A 15,008-nucleotide genomic window follows, 5' to 3' on the forward strand; every position below is an offset into this window, starting at 1 on the left:
GCCCATTAAAAAACCAGATTGGGCCTCATTTGTTTGGGCCAGTCATTCAACCAGAGGCCCATTTAAAAAACCATATTGGGCCTCATTTGTGTCGTGCCCTACTAACGACAGAGATAACCAGAGAAAATAGCGGAAAGACACATTTTTTCTTAGTCTGTTCCAGACAGGGTTTAGCAGCTTAAACCCACAAGGCCATGGCTCTCAGATCGGCTGCGGCGGTGGCTCCTCGGAGTTTGAGGCGGCTCATTACAGGTACTTCATCTCGTACTCTACCGATAATCTCGCAGGCAATTTGGGATTGGGAGAAACTGGAATCGAGCACGAATGCCTTCGTTTCTGGGCGGCTTTTCTCTAGCACTTCAATTTCCAGTTTCATTCCTCCGCCGCTCCCTCCGTCAGCTCAGCAGCGTGAGAAGCCTGAGCCTAGTACTAACCTTTTTGTTTCCGGTAACTCACTCTTTCTTAATCTAGATGTCTTTCGTTTAATTGTTTTAATAATCGTGTAGTTGTTTCTCGTAAATGTGTCGCGATTTGTAAATCGACCATTTTTCTGGCGGTGAATCTGCGAATATTATTGTGTTTAATGGTTCTATTCCTGCCGAATCAGTTCTGTGTGGCTATGGTGGCGTTACGTATTGGAGTTTGTGGAATTTCAGTTTTCCTGTTGTTTCTTTTTCCTTCTCTTTAATTATTAATTTGTTCGATAGCTTTTTAGTTAGTGTTAAGACATCTTTTTGAATTTCATACTTTTTCCCCTCCGCGTTCTTGAGTTTGCTTCACCCCTGGATTAGCAATTGTTGTGATGCATCCGTATATTTATCAAGTTTTAATATCGGAGAGTTAAGTCGTGGTAGAATATCAAGTGTTGTATGCTTAAGTCTATGCTTGATCACATGAGGTGGCTATCCGTGCTCTGGGAGGGGCGTTGGATTTCTCTACTTTGATCTCTTTTAATGATTAGTTCTTGGAGGTTGGAATTGAAATTTGGCTATGAATGTGTTTTTTTCATTCTTCTGTTTGTTCCCCAGTAGAGGAATTATCTGATTTTTAATCTAGATAATTGAATTATTGTTGTTGCTCTAAAAAAAAGTCTTTGTTTTTCATGTGTCGTTGGTGTTTATCTTCTTTCAGGCCTCAGTAAACGCACTACTACTGAAAAACTAAATGAAGCCTTCGCAAAATTCGGAGAAGTTGTTCATGGTCTGTCCGTTCTCTTTGCTTATGTTTGATTTGTGCTTAGGCCTTTAGAATTGCCGTCTTTGACCTTTTGTTTTCCCTTCTGTTTACAGCAAGAGTTGTGACTGATCGAGTGACTGGATACTCTAAAGGATTCGGCTTTGTTAAATATGCTACTTTGGAGGATGCAGCTAAAGGCATAGAGGGTATGGATGGCAAGGTAAGTTGGCATCAATTCCCTCTTTTCTCATTCGAGACGTGAAGCTTGTCTGTTGTGTAGTTTTATCCACATTTATACAAGATTCCTGGATCTCTTACTCATGTTTTGTGCCTGTGTTAGGAGAGAGGCCAGGGTTGTTGACTACTCTACGAACAGAAACTCTAATAAATGAGAGAGAAAATAAATTAGAATATGTTTTATTATGCTAATGGGGCGTACTACCCAAATAAATACAAGATTCCTGAATATGGCTAAGATAGCATTCTAGAGCATTTGATCAGCAGCATGGAAAACATATTACCTCGTACAATACTCAGCTTTTTTATTCTTTGCCTTCAAGTTGGCTGCATTTTTTATTCTTTCAGATAGTAATGGATGTTTAAGTTTAGCTGCTCGAATTGTCTAATTCTATGGCATATCAACTTCACAACATTTAGAAAAGACACTGTAGGGGTGAGTGATACTCATATCCGAGGTAAACCATAAGCTCAAAGCTGTGTGTGGTATAATTTTTCTTGGATTGAAGCCAACACATGGTGGTTGCATTTTGATCAAATATTCTAAAGAGTATAACCTTGTTGCCAAAATTTGGGTGGTATTTGACAATCCCTTGTGAAGGTCTTTCTCACCGTTATTTTGACGGTACGCCCCTTTAGGGTGTGAAGCCTTTGTTGCGGATGCATGTTGCCTGGACTTTCTTTTGGGTTTTATGCAAGAAAAGAAACCAAAAGGTGCCCTTCGACAAAGAGCTCACCTTTGGTGGGTGTTTTGATTTTGTTATTTATCATTACTATTATCATCAATTGTTAAAACCATTCCAATATGTTGCTAAATTGTTAATGAGCCTTCGTTGGTCAAAAGGTCTTTAAAGAACAGACTTAACAACACAAAACAATTGTAATTAAACAATTAATTGATTTAGGTCTCTTTTAAATCCATTTTGTTCATTTTTGGAGTTCAACAATTGTAGGGGTGGGAGACTAAACCATTTACTTTGACATCACTTCCCTAGGTTTTCTTCACTATAATTTTTGACATTTTGGTAGAAGAATTTTGTCATTGGCTGTTCAAATTAACTTGATTCCATGCAGTTTAACATATACTCTGGTAAACTTTAGAGATTAGAATGGGGAGACTGGTTTGATGCTTGCTTTTGAACACACGCTGTAATTTGTTTATCATGATTGAATGATGATGAAACTCCATTTATTTTACCTCAATGTTTTCCAGTTCCTGGATGGTTGGGTTATATTTGCTGAGTATGCAAGGCCAAGACCACCTCCCGAGCACCACTCTGCTCCTCCGCATAGCCAGCGACCATATTAATTTTTGCAAGGAAGAATGCTTGCCATATCCACTAAGCTCTCCTGGTATGCAAACTGGCACGCAACATTTATACACGATTCAAGTTCTTTTTTCAACGGAGGTTCGTTATTCTCTTCCATTGCTTAGAACCTTTTTGTACTACGGAACTGGAGATTAGCCGCAAGAATCAGAGTATATTTAAATTGAGAGAAGAAATTTTATACGTACCATGTATGACCCTACTGCTAAATACACTTAGTTAAAACTAATTTATATATAAATTCGCAAATAAACTTACTTTCCAGTGCATTTTTTGTCAAGTGAAATTGGATTGAATATAATTTTTTTTTTTTTTTTTTTGATATGCTGCGTAGAAGTGAAGAAAAGCTTGATTCAAGCTTAATAAAGGGAATTATGTATGTAATCTCATTACAGAAACTAGAAAGAAATACGAGATTTCTTCTTGCTTATGAAATGCTGAAAAGTTCTTCATCAATTTTAACCTACAAAGTATAAATGCATATCTTTTTTGCTTGCATGATTGAGAAACAAAACTGCACAAATGAGCCAAGTTGTTCTTCTCTTTGTAGTTCATTATGTTTTAATTAGCTTTTATGTTTTCTTCGATGGTTCATTTGATTTAGATTCTGCCATTCGAAACTTTCCCTTTCAACGACAGACTAGACTAGTTTTGAACTAATTTTTTAACTAAATTCATGTTCATTCCAAAGCTTGAAGTATCATTTGTAGAGATAAAAATTTCAAACGTTTCATGTGACGTTTCATGTGAGATTCCATATCAGTTGGGGAAGAGAACGAAACATTCTTTATAAGGGTGTGGAAACCACTCTCTAGACACGTTTTGAGCAAGTCTAAATAGGACAATATCTGCAAGTGGTGGGTTTGGACCGTTACGAATTGTTATATCAAAGTAGATCACTTGGTGAATTGAAATGGAGTCTCTAATAGTTCTCTAAACTATATTAGATTTATTTTTACTATACATTTTCTTTCTTTCACTTGTTTCAAATTAAAGAACATGCATACTCATTAGTAGGAACACATTGGTCTCTTTTTGGCATATGCCAACTAGAAAGCTGACCTTCAAGCACCACCAGGAGAGGTTCTTTGTCCCAACTCCATTCCAGCCATGGTGTCATAGAGAGGCTTATTCACCGTCTCCGGCAAGAAAAACACCAAACTCCCACCCACCAACCCACACACTGCAAACACCCCAAACGCTAAACCACCTCCCAAAACCACCACAAACGGCGCTAAAACCGCCCCCATTTGAATCGCCAAGGTGGCGCAGCCCATCGCCGTGTTTCTCACTGCCGTCGGAAACAGCTCTTCCAAGTACAAAAACAGAAAATTATAGTTCCCAGCCATACCAAATATCCCCATAATCCCACACACCATCCTCGCCACCTTCCACTTTCCATGGCTTCTCAGCAAGCTCCCAATGAGGCAGAATCCTCCACTGAGCCAGAATGTCCCTACTCCTATCCCTTTCCTCCCAAGCCTCCCTAACAGAGCTGCAGTTATGGTGTATGCTGGAGTCTCCGCAACTGCATTGAGGAGGACGCTGAGGTAGAGATTCGTCTTCAGGTTGACGACGTTTAAGCTCAAACCGTAATATGCAATTGCTCCTACAAAGCTTATAGACATTGCTAACAGCAGACGTATTCTCGTGATCGGCGAGCGAATTAAGACAACGAAGCTACCCTTTTCTTCGTGTTTGTGCCCCGAACCCCTATCATCTTTGTTGAATGCTTCTTGATCAAGTAGAAGGATTACTCCTTCAGGAAGGTGTTTACCATTGCATTTGGCTATGGACTTCATCACCTTCATCGCCTCATCGAGCTTCCCGCGAACTAGATACCATCTTGGAGATTCAGAGACAAAGGGAAGGACGGCAACGAGGAAGACGAGAGAGGGAATTGAGGACGCTATGTACAGTTCACGCCATGGTCGAAAAGTATAGGCCATCCCTGATAGTATGGCAATCCCACCAGAGAAAAAGTAGAACGACGACATTCCAGCCACCCCGCGTTTCGTCGGGCCAATGGGTTCGGTGGCAAGTACGAAGGTGCTTACAGAATTCCCACCGCTGCTGATTCCGGTCAAGAAGCGGAGGAGGACGTAGGTCCAGTAATAAGGAGATACTGCTGTTAATAAGCCAAATGTGGCGTTTAATGAGGAAACTAAAGCAAGTGTGCGTTTTCTTCCCAAGGCAGAGTTTGAGAGGTAGCCGAAGATAGCAGAGCCTAATGATATTACAATGAATACATTAAACTATGCATTTAGTCTTCATGAGCCTAATTTTAATACAAGAACTCAAGAGACTAACCCATCATGCTGCCAAGAAAGAACATAGCCTGAGCCAACCCAACCTTATACTTATCACCACAGATCAAATCCCATTGAGCCACCGTCGAGCTCCGGCGACCTTCGACCCATTCCCACGATCCCGGCTTCAACTCACAAACGCTCTTCCCGGCTCTGTCACAGGCAACTCCTTCGACACACCGCCATTGGGGCTCATGGTCGGCGAAGATGACGACCATGATGTGTAGAGCTTCTAAGGTCCAACTCAAATTGACCAACACGAAGTTCTTCAACTGCCATGGTCCAAACTCCCCACAATACTTCTGCAGCATGTCGTCGACTGTCAGCCTCTCCTTGGGCAACTCGACAGCAGGTTCGGTCGATGGCGGTGGCTGTTGCTCTTGGAGCTCAACCTGAGCTGATGTCAATGTCGACATCCCTAACATGGAAGTGTGACAAAGGAAGGTAGCTGTTAGCAATGGGAGTTGGTGAGTATTGAATATGGGAAACGGTAGAGATTGAAAGATGGCAATGGGAGTTTATGAGTTGTTGGCATTACAAAGCTTCAAACAGGCAGCTGCCAATAATGACAAAATCATATTTATTTCTTCTTGGATTTTCCTTGCAAAACCTTTTTACCTTATGTATTTTCATATTTTAATATTCATTTTTTTTTTTGGGATTTTAATGATACAACTTTCACTCTATTTAGTGGACGCTATAAGCGTTAGTCTTACACTATTTCCATAGCCTCGCCTTGATGTATTTGAAAAAGAAGAGGAAGATAGAATAAGTGAATATAAAAACATGCATGATCGTGAGCATGATATTTAAATACATGTATGATCGTGGCCAATTATACTTGTAAGCATCCTGTCTAATTGAACAACTCCAAACTATACGGTTATGGTATTTGTGTGAGTTAGTCCTATAAGATAAAACGCTCTTAGAAGTTAGTTGGCAACTCTCTAGTGATGCTAGACTTATATGAACACAATGCTTCATGAAAAGCGTTTTTAATCACCAACTATGGTGTCTATGTGTTTCATTCTTGTAAGACCAAACACCGATCCACCCGTGAAATCCAGGTTTTTCTACGAGAAATGGGAAGAAATTACTATAGATACAACATTATTCTAAAAAAAAAAAAAAAGAATAATAATTTTTTTAAATGAAAAGGGCCACTCCATTTTTTGGGGCACTATATATTTTCCTTCTATTTTTACCTTAGTAAAAAAGTGCTTAATCGAAGTTGTTTTGATCAAAATTACATTTACCTTAGGCTTCAGGTATTGGAGTTACCATCCGGCCTCAAATTAGGTACATTATTCTACTAAATCAAAATAGAAACATTATTATTCGAAATATCGATTACATTCATGGAGGTCGTCTATGTGTTTTTCTCCCGCTCTTCAAACCATGATTCCTAACGAGGAAATCACGTGCTAAGACAACGATTTAATTTCGAGAAGAGCTCGGTGTCAATGGCAGTTTTGACTGAAAAATGGACAATTTTAGTTCAGCTGTCTGGTTGAATCTCCAGGCCAGTTCAATGGTTGATAGCAGCAGCTTCACCCGAGTACCACATCAGAGCAGAGCCCGTCAACGAGCCCCCCTGATACCCGGTCGTAACTAGCTCAGTCATCGTTTATCTGCATTCTTGTGCTCTCAATACCAGGCCGAGGCAGATATCAGGTTCCTGTTTTTCCATCCCAACAGCATTGCTCCATCTTTTTCGACGAGAGTGTAATGCTTCGAATAGCACCTGAGCAGGCTCCTGATGACGGAGTTGACGTAAGAGCTCAAAGGGAACTGGCAGAACCCTGCCATTGTCAATCTTGTTTTCCACTTGCCGAAGAGCTCGTGGCGTTCTTCTCGTTCCCTCCCCTCGCAAGCGATGACGTTAACGATATCTTTCGCCAAACAATGCTGCTCGATGTTGATACCCTTCTTGCTGTTCCTTGGTAGAGTGACATCAATGGACTCGAAGATTGCTAAGTAGTAATCCATAGTTTCCACAAACCTGTTGAAGAAAGGGGTTGTGTTGGTGTTGGATTCTTGCTCTACCAAAGTTACTACCCTTGGGGACAATGACTTCACCATTCTCAGCAAACCGTCCCGTGGATTGTTTACGTCGACGCTTTCGTCTGGGGTATGATGAAGTTGCAAGGGGAAGTTTACAGCCAGAGCCTCCCCGGGTCTGATATCAAGCATACCACGCGTGACGTCTGGAGCGAAAACGGGTAATCCATGAAACTCTACTGGTATTCCATACTTCCTCGAGACTTCAGCCAACCGCCTCTCAACGACCTCCAACCCCTCACCACGGGCATACTTAGAAACAGGGTCGTCGATACCAGTTATTCTCACATGGGGAGCACCACCGGGCCTTGCTGCAAGTGCCTGAAGAAGAGTTAACCACTGTGTACCCTGAGTAATCTGGAAGTCTATAATGTGGATGCGGTCTTCGTTTCTGCAGGCTTCGGCAATCGCCCCGTTAGCTGCCATGTAACCGAACTTCAAGTAAGGGCAGATTTCATATAGCATATGCATATAAGATAGCAAATCATCACTTGCAGGCTCTCTACAGTTTAGAGCACGGTATATATTTGCCCCCGACTCCTCTTTCCTTGCCACCAACCCTTCCACCATGTAAGCACCGAGACGCTGGATCGGTTCTCCGCTGATAGACACAGCACCTCTTGCTATGGCAACCAAGTTATCAAAATCCTCCATCCTATTTTCAGCTAAAGCTCTTGCACACTCAATCAGCAACTCCTTCAAATTATCATATGAAAATCCTCCCTGCTGCAATATCGATTCATCCATCGATTTTTGACGCTTCCCCAAGTGAACTGCTTGAGATCGCTGGCTTACCGACACCGGCAACGTCTGAGACTGTACAAGATTCAACCCGCCCTGTCGATCTTGGCTCCATGAGTAGGACCTCTGCCCCATAATCTGTGGCCTGCTACTATCTCCAAACGAAGCATCAGGCTTACTCACAACTTCCTCATTATCCGGCCCCATAAGAACACTCTCCAATTGTTTCAACGTGTAGCTTATATTCTCGTTTGAGCATCCATCGTAAACAAACGCATTCGACACCGGATCCAAATTCGACGACGCTATTTGATTAAAACTATTTGTTTCAAACGACGAATTACAAGAAGGACTAAGTCCAGAGAGATTCTCAGGGGAGTTCCTCTGATCTTGATTATCACTCACCGTAGTCGCCCGAAATGAATCCAATTCAAAATACGACGACGAAAAAAACGAAGAAGAGGCCGGGGAATTTCTAACACTAAATTTCAAGGGTCCAAGCAAGGTATTAGGTAAAGATGGAATAGAGGAATAAGGAGTACAAGAAACACCTGCACTATTGACTCCAAATCCAAACAGTTGATGAGAATCCATATTATGAACTTGGCATCACCTCTTCTACCAGAGAATTTAGCGATGTTTCTCAGTAAAAACAAACAAACAAAATTTGTTCAATCTCACACAAAAGAAGAACAAAAATCAACCTGTGATCAAACAAACAAACAAGAATGGCATAAGCTCTTTGCTTGATTCAAACAAGATGCGACAAAACGAAACAAAAAAAGATCAATTCCCGATCTCATAAACACTTCCAAAACCTCATGAATCAACAACAAAGAGGCGAGAAATGAGAACAGAACAGAGTATGAACAGGGGGGATTCGATTCTTACCGGAGATTTAAGGATCAAAGTCGACAAGATTGCGATTCTGATTGTGGATTTTTGGTGATGAATTAAGGGAAGAAGTTTTGAGAGATAGCAGTAAAGAATCGAAGGGGATGATGTTGAAAAAGGGACGATGAAGGGGGGAGGGGTTTTATTGTTCTTATGGGATTTAACGGTAACGGCGGGAAGGTCGTTGTTGTACTGTGGGGTTTGACGGTGCTGGGAAAGAACTTGACGGCGTATAGCTTCGCCGACCACACGGTGGGGAAACGACGTAAGCTCTGGCTTTTTCTTGAATAATTTTGAAATCCACGCGCTTTTTAGGAAAGTGGCTGACACTTTCCATGGCTACTTGTGACCGAAAAGGTTATTACATTTTTATTTAAATATAATTATAAATACATATATTTATTTATTTTTGTTTAATTTCATTTTTTAAAATTTATTTATTCTTAAACATATTTCAAAATAATTTTAACTATGGAAAGAAAGCAGTAAATATTAATTGCATAAATATTTTTTAGAATTAAAATTTTATTTTTTTAAAAAAATTAAATTAAAATAAATTATTCGAATAACTCAAACCAATTCAATTAAAAAAAATATATGATTCGGTCTAAAAAATGTCTCCAACCCGACCCTACATAACCTACGAACACTTCAAAAAAAAAAAAAACGACGAACGTTTTATTTTCATACAGGTTTTATTTAAGCTTTTCATAAAATAAAACATTTTAAAGTCTTTTTAGTTATTTAAATGGTTCTTTCAATCCCACTTCCCCACCCTTAGGGCAGTGAGTGGGCTTCACGCGCAGAGAAGTGGCAGTGGGAGTTGGACGCCACTTTCGTTTCCCCGTTGAAATTCTGACACATAAATGGCGCTAACGAGTCGAGCGTATTTTGGCGGGATTGGTGTCACGTGACATGCACGTGACACTACAAAATTTGAAACCCCTTTAAGGAAGTGGCGCCACGTGGAGTATGGTTTGCCACGAAAGCAGTGACACCATCCAAAATAAAGAATTAAAAATCAACGGGGAAACGTGGAAGTCAAAATCGAGACCTTTGACCATCCTTTAGATAATGACGTGTCACGCTATTAAATTATCATTAATCAAAGTCTTGAGAATAAGTCAAAGCGTAATCATTTCACCTTTTCGACTATTTTCCACTCTCTTTTTTTTTCTTTTTCTTTTTCTTTTTTCCTATTAAACTAATACAAATATATTTCAACTTTAAAAATAATTTTCAAACTTAGTTTGGATAATACTTATAAATTTTTTATAAATAACTTAAAAAATATTCTTAAATTTTTTAAGTGCTTTGGTTAATATTTTGTTTTAAAAATATTACTAAAAGTTTGATTAGAAATTATTTTGTCAATTTTTTTAAGTTTTTGTTTTAAAATAAATATTTAAAAAGTTTTAAGGAATATAATTGGTAAAAAAAAAAAGGAGAAAAAAAATAAAAGATAAATATTAAGTGAAAAAAAAACATACTTTTTTAATAATTAAAATCATCTTATTATTGAGTGATCGAAGGGGAAAATATAGAAGACACAAATAATTCAACAAAGAATCTCTTAAAAAATATTTTTACCTTTTTATGGTAAATTTTAAATTTTTCATTAATTTCCTTTTACAACACACTTTTTACCTTTATCTTTTTTAAACAATTTAGTATAATTTTAAATCTTTTTTTTTAAAAAAAAAATTAAAATAAAACACCATTTTCAAGATTTGATAGGCATTGATGTGACATGAAATTCATATTTGTTTATATTTAAAATTGAGAATTGGAGTAAGAAAACGTTAAAATCTTCAATTATTTTCATTTCTAATTCCCTATTCATTTACGTTTTTTTTTAACAATTTAAAAACAAAATTCACCTTTTTTTTTTACCTCTCTTTCTTTTTAACCTTAAATTAAATTTTAAGGTTACTATTTTTTTTTTAAATAAATTAAAATTTTACGAGCTTATTATAATTTTTTTTTAGAATAAACCTGGACAGGCACGATAATTAGTTTAATAGGCATGGTAATTTAAAAGTTCATAAAAAAAACGGTTTTAAATAGTTTTAATATTTTTTTTTTCAAAAAAATCAAATATTTGAATATTAAATTTTAAGTCGATAATAATTAAGGAATTATCGGAAGCGTCTAGATTTTTGAATAAATGTGTATAAGTGACTAGATTATACTAGTCGTCAACTTCATGGTTTTAAAGCGCCTTTATTAGGGAGAGGTTTCCACACTTTTGTAAGGAATGGTTTGTTCCACTCTCTAACCGAGGTAAGATCTCACAGTTCATTCTCCTTGGAGGCCTAGTGTCCTTACTAGCACGTCGCTCAATGTCTGGCTATGATTCCATTTGTAATAACACATTATCACTCCTAACAGATATTGTCCGCTTTAGCTCGTTATTTATTGTTGTCAGCCTCACAATTTTAAAACGCATCTACTAGGGTATTGAGAGATTCCACATCGGTTGGAAGAGGGGAACGAAACATTCCATAAAAGAGTGTGGAAACCTCTCCCTAATAGACGCGTTTTAAAACCGTGAGGCTGAAGGTCAAAATGGGACAATATCTACTAGTAGCGAGCTTAAATTGTTACAGTAACTTTTTTTTTTTAGATAAAAGAAACAACATACTTTGTAAATATGTATGTGGATACTATGTCCTAATATTAAAATTTGAGTTTTTAAAAATTATATTTTATATTATATTATATTTTTATTCATAAAATATTATTAAATTTATTGTTATGTTTTATCTTCTCCAATAAAAATTATATTAAAAAATAATCCATTTTAAATTAAATTTTATATATAGATTAAAAAAAATTTAGTGTCAAGAGTTTAATTCTCGAAATTCTCGAAAAAAATTCATGTCTCAATCTTAATCCTTGTAAAAATAAACGAGAAAGTTCGCATTGAAATTAAAGCTTGGGAACACGATGAAGAAGTTTCCATCCTCGCTCGATAGACTTTTAAATCATTATACTTCAAAAAAACAATCATTATTCTCTAAATTTATCGATCGAAACTTTTATTTAACAAGAAAATAATGAAATAAAATTAACCAAAAAATTGGGTTTTGTAAGATCAGCTCGAAGAATAGAGATAGCTAATCGAGATAGAAAAGTAATGAAGAACTCCACAAGATCCCGAATGAGAAGAGGAATTGGGTTGAGGGACATGCTTCTTGCTTGTACCATGCATGCCCGTTAGCTCAATCCAAAGAAGACAATATCTACTAGTAGTGGGCTTAGATCGTTACGGTTGTATCACTTCACTCACTTTGTACATAAATATAAGTCTCATTATATTTCAAAGCATGTTTTAACGACGCACGACAACATACAATTCACATATCAACCAGATATTAATGAAACATTTTAAAAAATATTTTTGAAACAAATTTAGATCAAATATAAAATTCATGTTATTTTATTTTTATTAATTTTGGCAAAAAAAAAAAAAAAAAAAAAAAAACATCTTATCACTACCAACTCAGCGCCACGTAGCTAAGACAATCAACAAATATTCTTCAAAAAATTCAAAATATGATGGGTCAAAAATAAACACAAAATCCACGTGAGAAATGTGACGTCGGTGAAGAGGCCAAAAGGGAGGGTGTTCACATGTATTAATCCACGTGTTTCTTACACTATCCAATTCTGTAGAAGTAAAACCGCCACGTCATCTCTCCGACAATGTTTCAACACAAACCACAAAATTTATTTAATTAATGAATTTAATCAGAAAATTTTAATTCTTTTTATATATTTTGAGTGGTTGGAGAACCCATTGTAAAAAATAATAATTAAATAAATATACGCATATATAAACAAAAATGTATTTTTTAAAATTAATAATATATTCCGATGGGTTCGGTTCCACTAATACAGTTTTAGAGTAACTCATGAATCAACTTAACCCATAAATAAGTTTATAACCCAACTCAAACCGTATGAGTTCAGTTGGATTAGGTTGATCGAATTTTTCGAACACCTCTACTTTTCCGTTTAATTCTCAATTTTTTTTATCATTTATGTTTATTCATCTATTTTCTTTTTCTTCCTTCTATATTTTTATTTATTTATTAGTTAATGTGATGGATTTATCATAAATTTTATTTATTAGTTATTTTTTAATTCAAGTTTTATTTATTAGTTAATGGAATGGCTTCGGCCCATTTGGCCCATTAAGGCTTGGGCTTTTTACAAAAGCCCATTTTCCATTTACTTGCCAAGTTTGTAGATAAGGGTTTCTATATAACTAACTATTCATATAAATAATTTTATTTTGGTTAAATATATAACATATTTTCATATTCTAAGTTTATTTTAAAATATAGATACCGTAGAGTAATTCACGAACCCTAACGTCCAAACTCTAAGCTTTATAAACTCAATTACATTAAAAATGTTGGCTAAGTATCCAACAAATCACGTGTAGTTTTTGTTTGGTTACTTAGGTTTACAGATTCGGTAACTCAGTATTATATATATCACGTGTACTAGTTTCTTCTCTTGGAAGCTTCGTCTTCTATTTCCCAACACCAATAGAAGCAACTCCGACAGCGACTATGAAAAATTTCTGAGAGAACGAGAGAAAACTTACAAAAAAAAAAAAAAAAGATCTGTTCGAATGCACTAAAGCGTCGAGATCTATTGAACGGGTTCGATAAGGTTGAGTGTGGTAGAAAGCTTTGGGTTGAAGCTAAATGGGGAAACACTTTTTGTTTGTTATTTCAAAATCAAATGGATTGGGATTGTGAGAAGTGCACCTTTATTGGTGATCCACTCCCTATGTTCATTCAAGTCTTCATGGCATGGATCCATGTGCCCATTGCTTCCAATATAATATTCCTTTTATCTTCCATCCCCGAATCAATACCTTTTTTTAATCTATTAAAAAAAATTAAATTAATAAAATTACGTTTATTTTATCTTAAAAAAGTTTCAATAATACTCTTAAATTAAAAATACCGTTTATATTTATTTAAAAAATATTTTTAAAATTTTATGCGTAGTATTAACAAATTTTAGTTTTTTTTTTTTTTGGTTAAATCTCCCATTTTTTAAAATTGATTGGAGGGTATTTTTTATTTTAATTTTTTAAATATTAAAATGAGTTTGGGCTTCTCCAAAAATTCTCACACAGATAAAAATAGTATTCCTTGAATATAAACCCATGATTATTCCGTAAATTAGCCAATGTGGGACTTTCAGCCAACCGTTGCAACGTTATATTTTAATAATAATAATAATTATTATTATTATTATTATTATAATCCTCAATTTTTTATAAATATTTATTTGGATCCTTTTATTGAAAGCTTTGTAATGTGAATTTAATAAAAACGTTTAGCATGCATTTTTTAATTAGAGCATTTAATATATAACACAAAATTTATTACATAACTTTTTTTTATATATTTATTTATACACTATAAAATTTAAATAAAAATTTGCAAAATTTAAAAGAGGAGTAGAATATTAGAAAATATAGAGACTAAAAAGAAAATTTACATGTTAAATAATTATATTTTTATTTCACTTAAGTTTTTGTTTTTAATTACAATATTTGTCAAATCCAATCTTTTTTTTTTAATTTTTAAAGTTAAATAAGGAGTTTTGTTGCATTTAAATAATTTAGTAAACATTAAACGTCATCTTTATAATGATTATATATTCGAATTATTTGTTTTCATGTGAAGGTCTTCTCTATATTATAACGTGATTTGAATTAATAATTATAAATTTCTCTGGTTGTCTTACAAAAATATTTTCATTCAAATATATCCATAGTTTTGTAAATAATAATATTAAAATGGCTATAATTTCGGTAATCGATCGGAGTGTAATTTGTCGTAGTCTCGTTATTCTAAATTATAATATTTATTATTCTAAATTGCAACTAAAATAATAGTGATTCCCATGTGAAATTATATAAAGAAATTTGAGGTATGGATTTGATCTAGTCCATCATTGTGATTATTGAGTGAAGGTGTTCATATAACTCGATAACTCGACGAATTCGGACTATTTAACTTAAATCATACTGATTGAGTTGGATTATTTATTTATTTGGGTTCGATTGAATTTTTAGTAAATCGAAAATGTAGTTCGATTTATGGGTTGATATTTTTCGGTCGAGTTAACTTGACTATGTGATATCCCACATTGGTAAGAGTGTGGGAATCTTTCCCTAGCGGACGCGTTTTAAAGCCTTGAGAGGAAATCCAAAGAGAACAATATCTGC

General features: G+C 35.6%; 3 protein-coding genes across 3 annotated transcripts; 1 reads left to right on the forward strand and 2 right to left on the reverse strand.

The window, feature by feature from the left end:
* The first annotated feature begins 139 nt into the window (after window positions 1-139).
* LOC111446092 (organelle RRM domain-containing protein 2, mitochondrial-like) lies at window positions 140-3,010 on the forward strand. Its single transcript, XM_023084752.1, has 4 exons — window positions 140-447; window positions 1,132-1,200; window positions 1,290-1,396; window positions 2,627-3,010. The coding sequence occupies exons 1-4, from the start codon at window positions 195-197 to the stop codon at window positions 2,720-2,722; spliced, it is 525 nt and encodes a 174-aa protein (XP_022940520.1). The 5' UTR covers window positions 140-194; the 3' UTR covers window positions 2,723-3,010.
* A 637-nt stretch (window positions 3,011-3,647) lies between these two features.
* LOC111446090 (organic cation/carnitine transporter 4-like) lies at window positions 3,648-5,651 on the reverse strand. Its single transcript, XM_023084750.1, has 2 exons — window positions 5,052-5,651; window positions 3,648-4,968 (listed from the first exon to the last, which is right to left on the reverse strand). The coding sequence occupies exons 1-2, from the start codon at window positions 5,473-5,475 to the stop codon at window positions 3,806-3,808; spliced, it is 1,587 nt and encodes a 528-aa protein (XP_022940518.1). The 5' UTR covers window positions 5,476-5,651; the 3' UTR covers window positions 3,648-3,805.
* A 597-nt stretch (window positions 5,652-6,248) lies between these two features.
* LOC111446089 (scarecrow-like protein 21) lies at window positions 6,249-8,852 on the reverse strand. The gene is made up of 2 exons (XM_023084748.1): window positions 8,744-8,852; window positions 6,249-8,556 (listed from the first exon to the last, which is right to left on the reverse strand). Exon 2 carries the CDS (start codon window positions 8,444-8,446, stop codon window positions 6,698-6,700), a length of 1,749 nt encoding a protein of 582 aa, XP_022940516.1. The 5' UTR covers window positions 8,447-8,556; window positions 8,744-8,852; the 3' UTR covers window positions 6,249-6,697.
* Window positions 8,853-15,008: the final 6,156 nt, after the last annotated feature.

Source organism: Cucurbita moschata, unplaced genomic scaffold (genome assembly GCF_002738365.1).
Source record: "Cucurbita moschata cultivar Rifu unplaced genomic scaffold, Cmos_1.0 Cmo_Scf00008, whole genome shotgun sequence".
NCBI classification, from domain to species: Eukaryota; Viridiplantae; Streptophyta; class Magnoliopsida; order Cucurbitales; family Cucurbitaceae; genus Cucurbita; species Cucurbita moschata.

Coding starts and splice junctions, on each gene's coding strand:
- LOC111446092 (XM_023084752.1), top strand. CDS start 195: ATGGCTCTCAGATCGGCTGCGGCGGTGGCTCCTCGGAGTTTGAGGCGG. Junction 1,201..1,289: donor ATTCGGAGAAGTTGTTCATG/GTCTGTCCGTTC, acceptor TTCTGTTTACAG/CAAGAGTTGTGACTGATCGA. Junction 1,397..2,626: donor TAGAGGGTATGGATGGCAAG/GTAAGTTGGCAT, acceptor AATGTTTTCCAG/TTCCTGGATGGTTGGGTTAT.
- LOC111446090 (XM_023084750.1), bottom strand. CDS start 5,475: ATGTTAGGGATGTCGACATTGACATCAGCTCAGGTTGAGCTCCAAGAG. Junction 4,969..5,051: donor CTTTCTTGGCAGCATGATGG/GTTAGTCTCTTG, acceptor TAATATCATTAG/GCTCTGCTATCTTCGGCTAC.
- LOC111446089 (XM_023084748.1), bottom strand. CDS start 8,446: ATGGATTCTCATCAACTGTTTGGATTTGGAGTCAATAGTGCAGGTGTT.